At 43.0% G+C, this 15,428-nt stretch overlaps 1 protein-coding gene across 5 annotated transcripts in view; it reads right to left on the reverse strand.

The window, feature by feature from the left end:
- Positions 1-1,721: 1,721 nt before the first annotated feature.
- The window catches only part of rims1a (regulating synaptic membrane exocytosis 1a), a 90,566-nt gene continuing 76,859 nt past the window's right edge, over positions 1,722-15,428 (reverse strand). For 4 of the 5 annotated variants that reach the window (XM_084376353.1, XM_084376351.1, XM_084376350.1 and 1 more), the window contains 12 exons: positions 15,092-15,148; positions 14,736-14,801; positions 12,405-12,514; positions 11,174-11,292; positions 9,369-9,532; positions 9,010-9,236; positions 7,650-7,682; positions 6,339-6,501; positions 6,010-6,119; positions 5,655-5,756; positions 5,333-5,472; positions 1,722-4,226 (listed from right to left, as the gene is read on the reverse strand). In XM_084376353.1, coding sequence (XP_084232479.1) covers positions 4,008-4,226; positions 5,333-5,472; positions 5,655-5,756; positions 6,010-6,119; positions 6,339-6,501; positions 7,650-7,682; positions 9,010-9,236; positions 9,369-9,532; positions 11,174-11,292; positions 12,405-12,514; positions 14,736-14,801; positions 15,092-15,148 — 1,510 coding nt within the window. In that variant the 3' untranslated portion in view covers positions 1,722-4,007. The remainder of the gene's footprint in view (positions 4,227-5,332; positions 5,473-5,654; positions 5,757-6,009; positions 6,120-6,338; positions 6,502-7,649; positions 7,683-9,009; positions 9,237-9,368; positions 9,533-11,173; positions 11,293-12,404; positions 12,515-14,735; positions 14,802-15,091; positions 15,149-15,428) is intronic. The other variant, XM_084376352.1, reaches the window with a different exon arrangement.

The following is a 15,428-nucleotide window of genomic DNA, read 5'->3' on the forward strand; positions in this document are numbered from 1 at the left end:
GGCGGTGCAGGAGCAGTGTTGTGGGAGAGAGTAACTCCCTTCGGGCTTTTTCACTTTGCAGAACTTTTACATGCACAAAAATGCTCCATAACACAATAAGGGAAAGGCAAATACCCCAAAAGCATAACATGACCTCTTTAAAACAAACACTGAGATTCTGTGGATGGCTACCACAGGACTCACCTCTTCCCTGCTGTATGCTGTTTGGGTCTGTGGTTTGATCCCCGGCTCTTCAAGTCAAGACCCTGAACCTCAGGTTGTTCGAGGGCCGATATAAAGGGCTTTTTCCGCTAAGGTAGAAAAGCACTAGCACTAAAAGCTTTATCACTGGATTCATGGTTAATGCCCAAATCTGGTGAGTCATCTGTATCAAGGCAAAGAACAATGAAACTCCCCGGGGCTTAGGAATAAAAGTGACCCTTACATTTAACAGTTGTTTTTTGTCAGGCAAGCTGTTCTACTAGCAGATGACAACACTGGGTAGATTGTAAAAATGTTCTTATTTGGACTGCAAGAGATTTAAATCATGCATTATACAATTTTGGTAAATTTTCCTTTCATCATGTTGCCTCAGCTGCTGTTTTTCTTCTTCTTCTGGATTGCATGACTAAATAATGATGTTTGATTGGATGATTAGGTCAAAAGTCTGATTCCTGACTTCCTGAGCTGATGCTGCAATATCTGATGAGCTTGTGACTATGTCGCTGCACATTTACTCCACTTTATCTGCAGGAAGATGAAATCCATCTGTTTATCCCTGCTTGTACAACAGAAATAGAAACAGGAAATGTGAACCAACAAGACTAAGGGTGAAAAACATGTCTGAAATGCATAGATTTGGACACACAATTTGGGGTTCTTTGCCAGAGAAGCAGCATATATAAAGTGAAATAAACAGTTTATCAGTGTATTTTAAATGATATCTTATCCCTAGTCTCTCCACAGGGTGGCAGTAGTAGTCTGAGAAGAGGAGTACTAGGGTCATGTTGAACTGAAAATGTTCAAGGATTCATACATTGAGAAGAGCTAGTGTGGTGGTAAATCATTACATTTTATATCACTTAACATGATGGGATAAAAAAAACATTATTTCCATCCTCAGTAATTGGCTAAATGATGTTAAACAAACAAAAAAGTGGGCAAACGGACATGGTTACTGTACCTTCTGCAATCTAGTGTCTAGTGTCATATCTAAAACCATGTTACCCATAAAATTGTAAGAATATACATAATAATGTTAGAAAATAGTTTAACAATGTCCATTACAATTCCTCAAAGTCAAAGTTCACATTCAACTGTCACGTTTTGTCAGACCATCAATCCAAAACCCTGAAATATTTGGTTTGTGGTCATAAAGTGCCGCAAAATTTCAGCTTTGGGGACAAGTTGGTGTCTGGGAAAATAACAAAGCTGTTGTATACATCAGGGGCCAGCAGGGGCCCAATAACAAATCTTTGCCCCCCAGGGCCCCCTAGCAGGCTGAGCCTATGGACCCAAGACATATAGACAGAGCTGTCAGAATGTTTTAACAGGTTTGATTTTTTTTTTTACAAACCTGTGTGTGTGTGTGTGTGTGTGTGTGTGTGTGTGTGTGTGTGTGTGTGTGTGTGTGTGTGTGTGTGTGTGTGCAGCAGTGAAATATTAGTCACCACTGTGACATTCACCATGCGAAATGAGGCTCCTCAAAATAATTTGAGACCACTCGGTTCCAAAAGCCAGGATCTTCTTCCACACAGTCTTTTATTTGTAAATAATAAAAATGAACTCTTGAATATAAAACATACACATCAGTAGAGCCACATCTGTTATACAAACAAGAACTGTTGCAGTGAATACTTAGTCTTTCGTCTAAAATCGTGGTTTGGGAGTGGGGAGCCATGGGCTGTAAACAATCAGTATTCCTGGAGTAATACTGACAAAGGAAAGGGCAGTCGGCCACACCGCCAAGGGTTTCAACAGAAACATCCGCAAAATATGTCTGCAAAATCAGATTTCTCATTGGCTTTAGAAGTCCAGTCCAAACCAATAGTAATAAACAGGGGAGAGGGGATTTAAGGAGAAGAAAGTAAACTTTGTTCCAATTGGTTCTGCTTGTTTTTCTGCAACTGGGACAAAAATAAAGGCCTATTAGCGCCCCCTTGTGGCTCAGTGCCGCTCAGCGGCTCGAGCACATCCACAGGACGCAAATTCCCTTCAACAAGACCAGGAATGTTTGTGTGTCAGCGATGTTTTGTTTGTTCATAACTTAAGTTCAAGCTGCTCATCCTGGTTTGTATGTACAAGGTGTGCATGTGTGTGTGTTGGTGACGGGTGTGCAGTCAGATACACTCTTTTTATATTCATATATCTATATCTTTATAATTTCTGTCAAACTCATAATGATACTTCATATACATTTAGCTGTTATACACACATTCTCTATCTCTGTCTCTAGCCCCGACTGTGTTAAACTACAGTTTAGACACCTACACCCTCAGATACGTCAGGGGCTTGAGTATGCTCAGTACTACAGAACAGCACTGTTGTTCAAAGGGTTCAAAATAAACTGAAACGAAGAGACTTTTTTTTTCCGGAGACTTCCTAATATGTATATTTAGACCCAGAGTGGTAGGCGTGGCCTGGGTGGAGTTGATCCCCCCCTATTGGTCCGCTCCTGTTAGGGGGCGGGGATGGCTTGGCTTTTCTCGGTTTGTATTCATATTCAGTACGAGCAAACTGTACAAGAACATGCAACATACAAGCTGGCCTAAAAGTATGTGGAACTAACACACATAGTCTAGTCTTTTTTTCTGTTTTTGTTTTTTTGAGAATTGTTCGTTAATTTGTCTCGTCTTCTATTTTACAAAAAAGTAGAGAACAAAACAAAAAACGAAACAAACGGAACAAAAGAAACGTGCATGCAGCTTGGGGCCGGGGCGTCCCCGAGTCATGCTGCTCCCTCCTACAGGGGGAGTTTGAGGGGTGGGGGGAAGGGGAGGAGACCGGGGGGTGGGGGTGAGGGCTGGGCTACGGGTGTTTCGGGCGAATGTGACCTGACCTTTATCGTCGGCGCACCAAACGCTCGAAAACCGAACATACACGTACACAGAGGGAGTCTGCACCTTATGGTACCATTCTGAACTCTGGGCAAAACAAAGACAGAAAAAATGAGTCCAAATGAAAAAAAAAAGAAAAAAAAAAAGCAAATAGTCAATTTGGCCTCTATTTTTCTTTCCTCCTTGTTTGGACGGAGAGCAAAGCTTTCATTTGCCTCCGTCTGACTGAAGGAGTCGAGCCTCTCTTGTGCTTGCTTTCATACATCGCAACAAGGCTAAGAATGTGCACGTGCATGTGCAGGTTCCCTTCACCTAAAGAGGTTACCAGACCGTGCCAGACCGCTGCCCCTCATGCTCATTTATGACGATACTATTACCATGGTAACACCGGCAGAGACAACAGCCAACCTCTATGTGACGGGACAGCTGCACGTAGCTGCCTCAGTTTGCTACTCACTAACTCCGACACATCGCTTTACACCACTCCGTCCTTGTGGCCTAGCGGTAAGCTCTACTCTGATTGGCTGGAGGGCTACTAGGTGGAGGACTCCACTTTGATCGGGTGCTCTGATAGGGGCTGCATGAGAAAGTAAGTAGAAAAAGAAAGAAAGAAGATGAGAAGAGAGAGGGTGAAGAATGTTGGACAGAGACCTCCACTGCTGCAGCTCAGAGGAGAAAACAAAGAAAGCAAAGCTTAGAAAACAAAAAGGCATACGGAGGAGGAAGAGGAAGGTGTGAGACGTGATTGTCAGACTCCAGCTAAGCTTTGATTGGCTAGTTCTGTCTCTCCCTCTCTCTCTTTCTCTCTCTTATTCCCTGTCGCTCCGTCTGGCTTTTCACTGGTTGACTGAGGGCTTGTCGTTGTTGTCCTCGGGGCGTGTTCTCACCCCTGCTCAGTTCTGGTCCAGTAGCTGTGGTCCATTATTTTGTCGTTTAAGGGATATTGGGGGCTTTGCTGTCGCCAATCGGTCACTAGGACCGAACGCCCGGTGGCGGTCCTGAGCTTTCCAATGACGTCTGAGACGCAAGCCGCGTGAGCGGAGCTAATGTAGGGTCCACCAATGAGGATGGCGGAAACAGTTTGTACCAGCCAATCACCGTGCTCGAGAGGTCCAGGTCCTCCAATAGGATCTGTGCTACACCCATGAAACATTTGTGGTCCAATCGTCCATAGTCGCCCCATACTATCACCTAGTGGAGAGAAGAGGAGAGATGAGTTAAACTGGGTAAGAGAATACACATTATTATAGAAAGGTACATAATATTGCTAAAGGAAGCCACGATGGCTCCGCGGCTTTATAACGATCTGACTCAAGGCTTCAAAGCAAAATTTAATTCTTGGTTAATGCTTTTAGTGGAGGCAAATTGACATCTCAAAGACAATAATACAGAGCTGTTTGTAAGTGTTTTGAGACAAGTGCAAGTGAAGTCTCAAGTCCCTCGTAATAAGATCAAGAAGAATATCAAGTACTTCAAGACGTGTTTCAATTCATTTGAGAGAAGTCAGGTATCAAACGTCAAAGGACAGACAAGTCCTGGTCAATCATCCTGTAATTCGAGACAGTGGCAAGTCAGATCTCAAGTCTTTTGGGACGAACCCCAGTCAAGTGTCAAATAATTCAAAAAGTGTGTCAAATCAAGATTTAAGTCATAAAAATTGAGTCTGTCCAGTGCAAATCCAAACAAGTCTTTTCACACAGCTATTGGGCTAATAATGACACCTGCAGTACGGGACTTTTACATATAAATGAATGTCGACTACATTCAAGGCCTTGCCAAACCAGGTAAACCTCTCCGTGTTTTGCAGTACAAGTTCTATAGACGTGGAGTCTGTGGCACTTGTACCGGTATGTTTTACATCTCCCTAAAATAACTGGTTTTGCCAGAGCTGAGGGTGAGCAACCGCAGCAATGGGGTAGGCTTCAGAAACGAGGAGCATTGTTTGGTCAAAACTTGAGACTAGAATTGTTTTTGTTTTCAACTCGCATGTCTCATGACTCTCACTCTCAAGTCTTGTGGGAGTGAAGTCTCAAATCTAATTTAATTCTCACAGCAATTAAGCTTCTTCAAGTCTAAACGTCTGGCATATAGATAATTACACTGTTATGTGGGAATTTACACATTACCATTCCCACAAAAATCGTGACTCAAATTGCAGTATCTGTCAATATAGTCGTTCAGCCCTACATGATATTAATCAAAAGAAGGTTTTATGTAAATTGTTTATGGTCACTCTCATAATAAAGTGAGCACTGGTTGGTCGCTCAGTGTTTGAGACTAAGGTACACAGGTATTACCTGAAGCACCTTGCCCTGGGGACTCTCATCAAAGAGCAGGTGCTGCTGGTAGAGTGGTTCCAGGGTCTTTCGTGCAATCTTGGTTTTCTTTTTGGCTTTACAAGTTCCATTATCCAGCAGGTACACCTTGACATAGGGAGCTGGTGATGGAGGGATGGGGTTAGGAGGGAGCAAAAAGAGAGACAGAGAGAATGGTGGGATGAGGACGAAGAAGAAGAAGCAGGAGGGAATAGGTTTGTTGGGTTGCGCGTGTGTTTGAGATTGACACACAGGCATCAGGCATGAGTGCTCTATTCAAGGTTAAAGTGTGCATGTGTGTTACCTGGGAGGGATTTGGAGCCTGGTTTGGGGGTAAGGCCTCGTGCCCTGATCACCTCAACCTCCAGCTGGCCTTTCTTATCCATCAGACCGATCTGAACATCGCCTGTATGTAAAGGAGACAAATGCAAACGCACATACAAACCACATTTAGACACATTGATGCAAAATTATCAGATACTAACTTTCACATTCCTCATTTTTCCCCAAAAGGTGAAATACACTGGTATACTTCTATTTTTAGATGTGACGAGGAACATAGGAATCATACTAACAGTTTGTTTTATTAAATGTATTGTATAATTAAAAGTATTTGGGGATATCTGATGTGCAGTGGATTCGATGGAGCCATCACTCACCCATGGCAGGTGTTGCCAGTGTTTGCCTGCCAACCAGCTGACCGGGGCCTAAACCATCCAGGAAGTCACTGAACTGACTGTCGGCACCCAACCGCATACCGAAGAACAGACTGACACACACACACACACACACACACACAAATTAATCAACAATTCCTACATCATCGCTCAGAACACATACTGTAAGATGTCATTAAAGGTACAATTATACTTTTGGGAAAACAAACATTACTTTCACCCTAATTGTAATTTCACTTTGACCTACTCTGCATATACAGTCCACACAACATGCACTGCGCGTTCACATCTGTGCGTTAGCGTGTACGTACTTCCCCTCAGAGCTGTAGCTGTTCATGCTCCCGTCGGTCGACTCTCTGCTGGCCTGTCGGTTCATGGCTGACCCTCCCCGTGGGTACTCCACGGCCATGCCCGTCTCCACGCTCCTCTGGATGCTGCTGCTCCCGGCCTTCCCCACCTTCTTACCTGCAGAAGCTTCGGGCGCAGAGACAGAAACAGAGGTCTTCAACAACTGGACTTTGCAGGCGCTATTTTAACCAAGGCTGTTATCAGTTATCAGGCATCTCATGTCATACCTACCCAAAACTCAAACTGGACCTGCATGTTATACTAGGCAGGCTCTAGATTATTTTTCCTGTCGTACCTTTTGCATCAGTTCAATTCAAGGTAGTAACTCTGACAAGCCTGATAACTATAGGCTGAGGTTTATCAATTTGTAGGCCATCCCATGCAAATTACTATTCCACAGTGACCTCACCAACATCCTAAACCATAGCTTCTGTACAGGATATATACATGGCAATCTTCAGGATGATAGAAAAATGTTTCACACATAATCTTTGGAAAATATAAATGATCTATTGTCTTTTTAGGTGATGAGGTCACTGCAGGAAGATAACATGGCTTAGTCAGTCCACCCCAATCTTGAATGTTTGGCAAGGATGTGCAGGTAAAGGGAGGGTTGAAGAAATCATACATTCAGACTTAAAGGAGGGGTTCAGCTCTCTTTTAAAAGCCTGCTGGTATCCACCCAAAAATAATACCTGTGTTTCAGGTAGTGGCATAAAAATGTCAGAAAATTAAATGGCAGATTTGGCATGTACAGTACGATGAGAACAATAATTTTGACTCAGCCGGGCTTCTTGTGGAACTGAACCAGCCTTTTAACACGATGGTGACAGGAGAGGGTGGAGTAAGGAAGCGTGCCGGAGACAGAGCATAGGAAAGGCTGGAGGTGGATGGAACTGTAGTCTGTCTAACAGAGCTGCTCTACAGCTCTCCCTTGCTGTCAGTCTCTCTCTGTGTCTGAGTTTGGCCTGTTATATCTGTCTCTCACAAAACTTAACTCTGTGTTTATTGTGATGCTTTATTGGTTATTATTCTTAAACATCCTTAACTGCAATTAAAAAACATCGGAGAGGTTATACTCTACAGCTGCTACATACTGTATCAAGCCTCTAAAGATAAGATATTTCCTGCTATATTATATAATACCATGCTGGTTTATCATGCACCAGCAGTGCACATCTATCCTCCCTGTCTTACACTGTCAGGTGGCTGTTTTTTAAAACTGTCCGTCTGTCTGTCTGTCTGTCTGTCTGACTGTCTAACTACTGCTTTACCTTTCTGTCTGTCCGCCGCCTTACCCGCCGCCTCTGAAATAACACACATAACAACAACAAAGCCAATAAACAACAACAATATCAGAAACAACAGAAACACTGGATACACTGGTAACATTATATAAATGTCTTACAGTGTTAGTAACCTAAAGGTTGTCTATCTGCATGAACTTTTGACACCAGTGTGTGTGTGTGTGTGTGTGTGTGTGTGTGTGTGTGTGTGTGTGTGTGTGTGCTGTTTGTTTTTGTACAGATGAAGACACATAAAATCCATAAATAAATGCTCCCATGACAAACATTGGTTTTACATTTTAACAGCATGCAACTGTACCGTCTCTGCAAGATTCAGGGAAGCTTTGGTTCTGTTGTCTTTGGAAATGAAACTGTGGCTGCAACTGTAATCAGGGCCTGAGCCTCGGTCCACATTTAGCTTTTAGAGAAATGCCTATAAACTTAAAAGGTACCCTCTGGAGTTCTCATTACAAACAAATATATTATAATATAAACACAATATGTGTATCCTAAGAAACATCCAGACAAACAACTCCCTCTTCCTCTCCTTGGGGGAGAGGAGGGGAAATCGAGTCTCACAAACGCATGGCTGCAAATTACATATGTGTTGAGGGAGTGGATCAGCTGATTGATCGCAGAATGTTTCGTCTTAGTTTATGATTTTTTGTTTTTTTATTGCTGAGTAGGGCCACTGAAGAACTGTGACCACCCAGTGAGCACCAACCCGAATTTCAGCATTGATCTCTAGTAGTAAGATGTCTTCTTGCCCTCTTTTCAACAGGATGTGGTCACATCATCAACATGTCACATTACACAGAGTTGTGTAATCATTTCGATCATTTGTAGGTTGAAAGAGAGACGATACTGAATAATGTGAAGGTATTTCTCTGAAGTCATAATCCACTGCTCGGCGAAATGTGGTCTACATGAAGACTTAAGAGATTTTGCCATCAGAATAGTTTGAAAGATGCTATATTCACAAATCATTCCACAGATAGCGGCTTTAAGAAAAACAAATGAAAGTAGCTGCTTCAGCATTACTAATAAATATTTAATATCAGCCTTTTAAGTTTGTCCATCATCTGCCAAAGATTCTGAATGATTTACCACACAATATAAAACAGATTAGATGCCATTCGAGGCTGCCAATCTTCTTGGCGATGGTATTATTTATTTACAGTAATTATACTAATGCCTTCAAAATATTGTGGAGGTGCTTCTTTGAAGAAATGACACACACGGCAACGTTAAAGGCCTTCGTGAGGGACAAGGAGTGTCGGCTAGATAGAATAAGTGGGCCTGCTATCTGCTATCTGTCTGCATACATCTGTGTGACGATTTCTCGTACTGTTTTTCTGACCCGTCTGGCTGAGTTGCGAGGTACTCCGGCTGCGTCTGGATGGCAGGATGGCGACAACGCGTTGGCTGAGGCTCGAGCGCCGCTTCTTGATCCCGCTTCCAAGGCTCCCGAGCGCTGTGTCTGATTGGCTGCCGTCAGCGTGCTCCATGCCGTAGATCTCACCGCTCACGCTGGTGCTCTTCATCATGTGGCGGCCCGTTGCACGCATTGCCCTGCTGATCATCACATTTTGCGATGACAACCACAAAGCTGAGCTTGTTTCATATGACTTAATAATACCTTTTAGTGAAAAGTAAACATGAGAAATACTGCACAAAGTTAGTGTGTGAGTGAGTATGTGTGGGTACCTGAAGCGTCCCTTCTGGGGTCTCTCTGATTGGATGGACATGTAGCTGGTGCTACTGATGCGAGAGGCACTGCTGGTTCGAGAGATGGCTGACACGTCGCTGACATCACTGTCTGAGGACCTGTGGGAAACGTTTTCACTGTTCCTCCTCTGGTCCTTGTAGAGCTGCAGGAAACATACAGATGTTGCTCTTGGATGTTAGTTACCAGATACTGAAAAACCATGCCCTGAGAATCAATGAATGCATAAACAAGCTATCAGGTGACGAAGGATCAAAAACCAAAGTGCAGTCAGCGATACGATCCCTGATTTAGGCAGACTGGACATATTCATAACATATTCAACTGAACAACTATTTTTGCCCCTGCACTCTGCTACTGAGAGATGGAGAGGGGGGGATGGCAGGTTACCAAGGCGATGATCCCCCATCATCCCCTTCAAATTGCCTGCTGTCTATGTGTAATGTTGAGAGGGGTGGCTCATTGTGAAGAATCCACAGAGAATTACAACAAGAGAGAGAAACATCTCTTGTCCTGTTGGTTTTTAATGTATTGTAATTACACACAGGTGTTTTTTCTACTTAGTGCACTGCTCAGTTTGATGTACAGTAGGTTCACATGAGGTCACCAAACTCCACCTAATGGAACGATAAGTGTCTAACTTTTCCACGTGATAACAGCTCCAGGGTCCTGAGGGTGTGCATGCTGACTCACTGGCGTGGCTCATTTTCTATTTCTCTCCTAAAATGTTTTCAGAAACATATGCTAGTTACTGGTTAGCTGTAATACCATATTTTGTGTTACCAGCTGGCTGCTTTACTGTTCCCTGATTCAAAACAACGACGAGTGAAAGCCGAGCACCCCCCGACTTGTAGTCACCCATCAGCGGGAGTGTTTATTGGTCCAGTGCGGCAATAACGGCCCCTTTTCCCTGATCATGTAGCACCGATTTAAAAAATATTTATGTCTTTCTACTGCAGGCCAGTTTTAAACAAGGGCCATCTTTCCAGTGGTGAAATACTTATTTTATGGAAATTAGCCACCATTAATGTTATCATATATATCTGTGCTTTCCCTGCAAACAATCTGAGCATTAGTTTAAAGTTGAACTATGTATTAAGTCTTATATTAGACAAAGCCTTTCTGTAATGCAAACACTAACAATTCAGATTTTGTAACAATATGAAAGCTACTGTAAATCTCAGAGGGGATCGAGCCTCGATCACTTTACATCATTCATTCGGCCTTTTCTTGATGCCTGATTCTGCACGTTTTTGTCCGTATACTTTATTATTAGTGCCACCTTTGTCAGCTTATGTCAGCTTGTGCTGATGATCTACACAGTCAGATCTACATCATTCACATTCAGTCAGATGAGGGACAGTGTAATGCATCACCAAGACAGCACTGACACGATGCATACCACAAAGTTGAACTACTGGCATGTAGACACGTGTGAAAGTCAGGCTGTCGCCATTAAACTGTCAGTTTTCTGTAAGTTAGGATCGGAAAACCAGACAGTATGGATTAAACACTTCTGTATTAGAAGAGTTAGGTGCATTCTTGAGTGACCGCCCAGTTGGAACCAATTCATTTTATTGAGTGTTCCTCACCATTACGGTAACATAATTTATTACTTTCTTAGACAGTGAATGCAATTCATTGCGATGCACTTCAGCTACATTATGGCTCATGCTCTCTGGCTGGAGCCCTTATTGTCCCCCTCCATTCTCCTGATGAGTTTGTTTTAAAGTGAACTGTCAGGCTAAATGAAGCCAAAAAAAAAAAAAAAGTATCCATGGCCCACCTCCCGTTTGTTCTTGAGGGATCGGTCCAGGTCCTGTTGGCTGGAGGTGGAGGCGGCTGACACCCGGTTGGAATGAACCCTCATCTGGAGCTGACGAACACACTCCTCTGCTACCAGGGCTACACACACACACATGAAATAAAACAACTCAATAAACTCCCACTTAATCAGACACTGCACTATAAAACTGAGTCTATTTGCAGGAAAAAAAGGTCTTTGGAGGTGAGAAAACTTTATGTCACGCTGGACAGAAAAGACAAATTCAGGTGGAAAACAGAAGTAGAAGAAAAACATAAAATAGTCCCAGCAACAACGTTCAGCGTGTTTGAGTAACCAACCATTCTCACACTTAAAAAATCATCCAGCACCATTATTACATGAATAATGTTGACCCCTGTAGATAAAAACAAGTCACTTTGAAATTCTATCTGCAGTAATAGCACTGCATCTGCACTCACTGATCTTGGTCATACAGGTCTGCCAGTGTGTAATATTTCAGTAAACGTCTAAACTAAAGCAGCCCATCAGCAACAGTTATGTCTTGGTTTCGAGTGAAAACTTGACTCAATTAATTCCAGATAAACGTACACCTGTGGACCAGCTAAGTAGTGCTGAAAATGTCTTTTTTACTGTTCTAAATGACTCCGCTATAGTCTGTATCTAAACTGTAGGGTGGTCTTTCAGTGCATCATCCTCTGAACACCACAGGGTGGCGCCTGTAACACACAAGCTGCAGGAAGTTGACTATATTGTCCCTCTGAGCACAAGCCATCATCTCCACCCTCTTCACCTCGCTACTTCAGGCTGCAGTCGACCGTACATGTGGTACATCATTTGCTCGTGAAAAATCTTGACATTGATTTGGGGTCAGTAACAAGACTGGCTAACTGATCTGGTTGTTAAACGTAACATCATATTTACTGTTTCTCAACCGTACACAATGTCACTGACTTTGAATCTTTCTGGCATAACTTTAGCTTTCTGGCTATTAGCTGAGACTTTCAGCTGGTGTTTTTGAATCCCAGCAAGGATGTCTTGATCCAAAACGATATTTTTTTGGCTCTATATGATTCATCATGTGCATATACATGGGTTTGGGATAACAATAATAACCAAATGGGCATCGCATCATTCCAGTGCAGCCCATGGAGCAACTCAGCATGGATACTTGTATGAATTATCTCTCACCTAGACGTATAAATGAGTCAGTTTCACACACCAACATACATACCTTGTTCTACGGTGCTGCTCTTGGGGGGAAGCTGTGGGAGCTGCCTTACTCTGCGGGCTGAGGAGGACGTCACTGAGGAGGAAAGAGACGAACCACCTTGGAGGTGGCCCCTAACACAAAAATAACATGAGAGTGAAGAAGACAGACGAGAAAAGAGCCGGTGGGAGGGAGAGGTGGAGAGAGGAGGGAGAGGAAAAATGAACAGGAAAAGAATGGGGATAAAACAAAAAAAAAAGAGGGAAAATGAAATGAAAGTCAATATGTTAGTGATCCAGGATGTTCACAGCTGCACCGGTCACTCGCTGGTCAGAGTTTCTTGAGTTAATCCTTCTCACACAGTATTATTTTGACATTAAAAGTGGTTGAAATTCACCTGAAGGAACACAAAGAAAAACAGCTATTCACCTGCCGTCCTTCCAAAATTCCTTTTCTTAAGATGTGTAACATCAAGTATAAAATAGCATAAAAAAGTGACTGACTGAATATGGCAATAGGAGAAGCATCAGTTGTGGAAATGAAACAGCAACATTATTTCAGTGAAACAATCAGTGGCAACAACATATTCACAAAGTGAAGCGGAGTGAAGCTTGTTCAGGGGTCGATAGTGGGGGATCCTGTCGCAGGAGGAGCAGCAAATAAAGATTCAGACGGTGAAAGAACACAGAGAGAAGGTGAAAGCCTTCAAGCACAAATCCCACCAGATCTGCACGCATTCATTCATTGTAATCCATTCTCACAAAAGAGCCCAAAACAGGGCTTATTCATCAAACAGCTCAGTTCTTTGAATTTTGATTAAACTGTTGAGTATGAAACGTTTCACCAGTTGTACTGTACGTATAAAGCTTCCATTCAAAATTGCCCTTTTTACAGGCCATCGACTCATTATTGTTACAATCGATGGTCCCTTTTCCTTGTGTTTTAAACAATTACCCCATAAAAGATGTTGCCTGAAGCAGATCAAAATATAAAAAAACATGAGACTTAATACAACACTTTCACGTCCACTTCAGCTTGTTCTGATAAACGATGACCTCAAGTGTCCACACATGCCCACACAACACAAATACCATAAACACACAAACACAGAATAGCAGCAGCGTCTGAGGTTGTGATGTGGCAAAGACAGGTCACAGGAACACACACATACACAAACAGGTAATAATATGAAGGTGTGAGAGAGCAGCTCTGTCCTGTTCCTCCCCACCACAGTATCTACAGTGAACCAAAGGGAAGCTGCCTGTGTGTCAGTGGGTAAGAAGGGAGGGGGACACTCATTTAAGGGGAATCCCCTCACCAAAGGGCCGCAGCGGTGCCTTCTTTCCTCTGGAGCCCCTTAAGATTGAGGTGGGCTTGATACTGGTATACGCACACACACACACACACACACACACACACACACACAAATGCGCACAGTCACACAAGTGCCATACAAACCCAAAGCCCGGCAATACAGTGTGTGAGCAGCAGCATGCAGGAACAGAGATGGGAGGGGAGATGGAGGAGGGAAAAAAGCAACAGAACACAAATAAATAAAAGGTCATACAAATCATGTGAGATGAAACATTGCCTAAACATCTTGCTAGCAGGTGGCATTAACCGTAATTTGTCCAATGCATGGTTAACAATCATAACCATGCAGTAAACTGCACGCTGTCTGAGGGCTGTGAAAATGGCTCGAGCTACTTTAAGGTTATTAAAGGACCGATATCTACACATACACCCGGGTCTCCTAAAATTTACATTCGTATGCAACTAAAATAAAGTCCAGAAGGGCGTAAGTGATTATTGAATTATTAGATTATTACTGAACCACAACAGTGAAACTGGGTCGTAGATTTAGAGCCCATTCATCTCCGAGCCCTCTGCCGTCTACTTGAATAGGTTTAAACTTTGATTTGTCAGTCGTCCTTCTGCCCTTTCAATTGTCAGTCTGGTTGAACCATGGTATAGTGTTTCCACAGTACTTCACCGCCAACTTCTGTATGAAGTATATACATGTACATATCATAGGGAACATGTGTGAGCTCTGAGTTTCAGAGTCGTTTGAAACAGCTTCCTCACGTACTATCTTTCAGGTTTCTTCCTCTGCACCTCCCCTTAAACTCTCCCACTTTTGGCACTGTCCTGCTGATTGTCTATATTTATTACATCCATATACACTAATTTCACCATGGTAAAAATGTGTTTAGGACAATAGTCTAACTCACAGAGGAGCACTGTGACAATGTAATTCCTCACCTCCCCCTATAACGTTAATCCCGTCCAATCATCCTGTCAATGACCTCGTACATTACTGTTTGACATGTGCTGAGCGTACAGTACATGCCTTACCTGCTACTGTCAGAGAGCTTCCTGCCAAAAGTGTGACATTCGGGTGTTTCCAGGGTCCGAGGCTGCCTGGAGAATGGTGGATGAGCAAAGGGAACAATACATAAAAGAAAAAAAAAAGATGGATGGATGGATGAGAGGATGGAAGAGAGCACGATGGAGGATATATCATTTAGATTCTGACTCTGTCACGAGGCTGTCACTGGCCTTATAAGTTTATGATCTGGAAAACAGGAAATAGGAGGCATGCAGTGATGGATGGTATGATGGTGATATGAATAAAGGGTGTCACACACTCATGTTTCATCTGTAACTGTGCCTATGTGTGTGTGTGTGTGTGTACAGGTAAGTGTGTGTACCTCTTCTTTGTACTGAGGTGAATTAAAGTCTCTTGAGTAGGAAGTAGCATCCATATTCTCCATTCATGGACATGAAGATGACAAGATGATACATGTACCGCCAAACACACACACACACACACACACACACACACACACACACACACACACACACACACACACACACACACAGTCACGCATCTGATATGAATTATGTACATCATGAATTCTAAGTCATTGCTGAGCGAAGACACACTTCATAAGAGGAGAAGGTGAGGCACACAGAAGCTGCAGATGCAAATCCCAGAACAGAAAGTACACTCAGAAAGACCGCAGGAAGCAAACTCAACAAAGCAAG

This window comes from Pagrus pagrus, assembly GCF_965226575.1.
Source record: "Pagrus pagrus genome assembly, chromosome: 15".
NCBI classification, from domain to species: Eukaryota; Metazoa; Chordata; class Actinopteri; order Spariformes; family Sparidae; genus Pagrus; species Pagrus pagrus.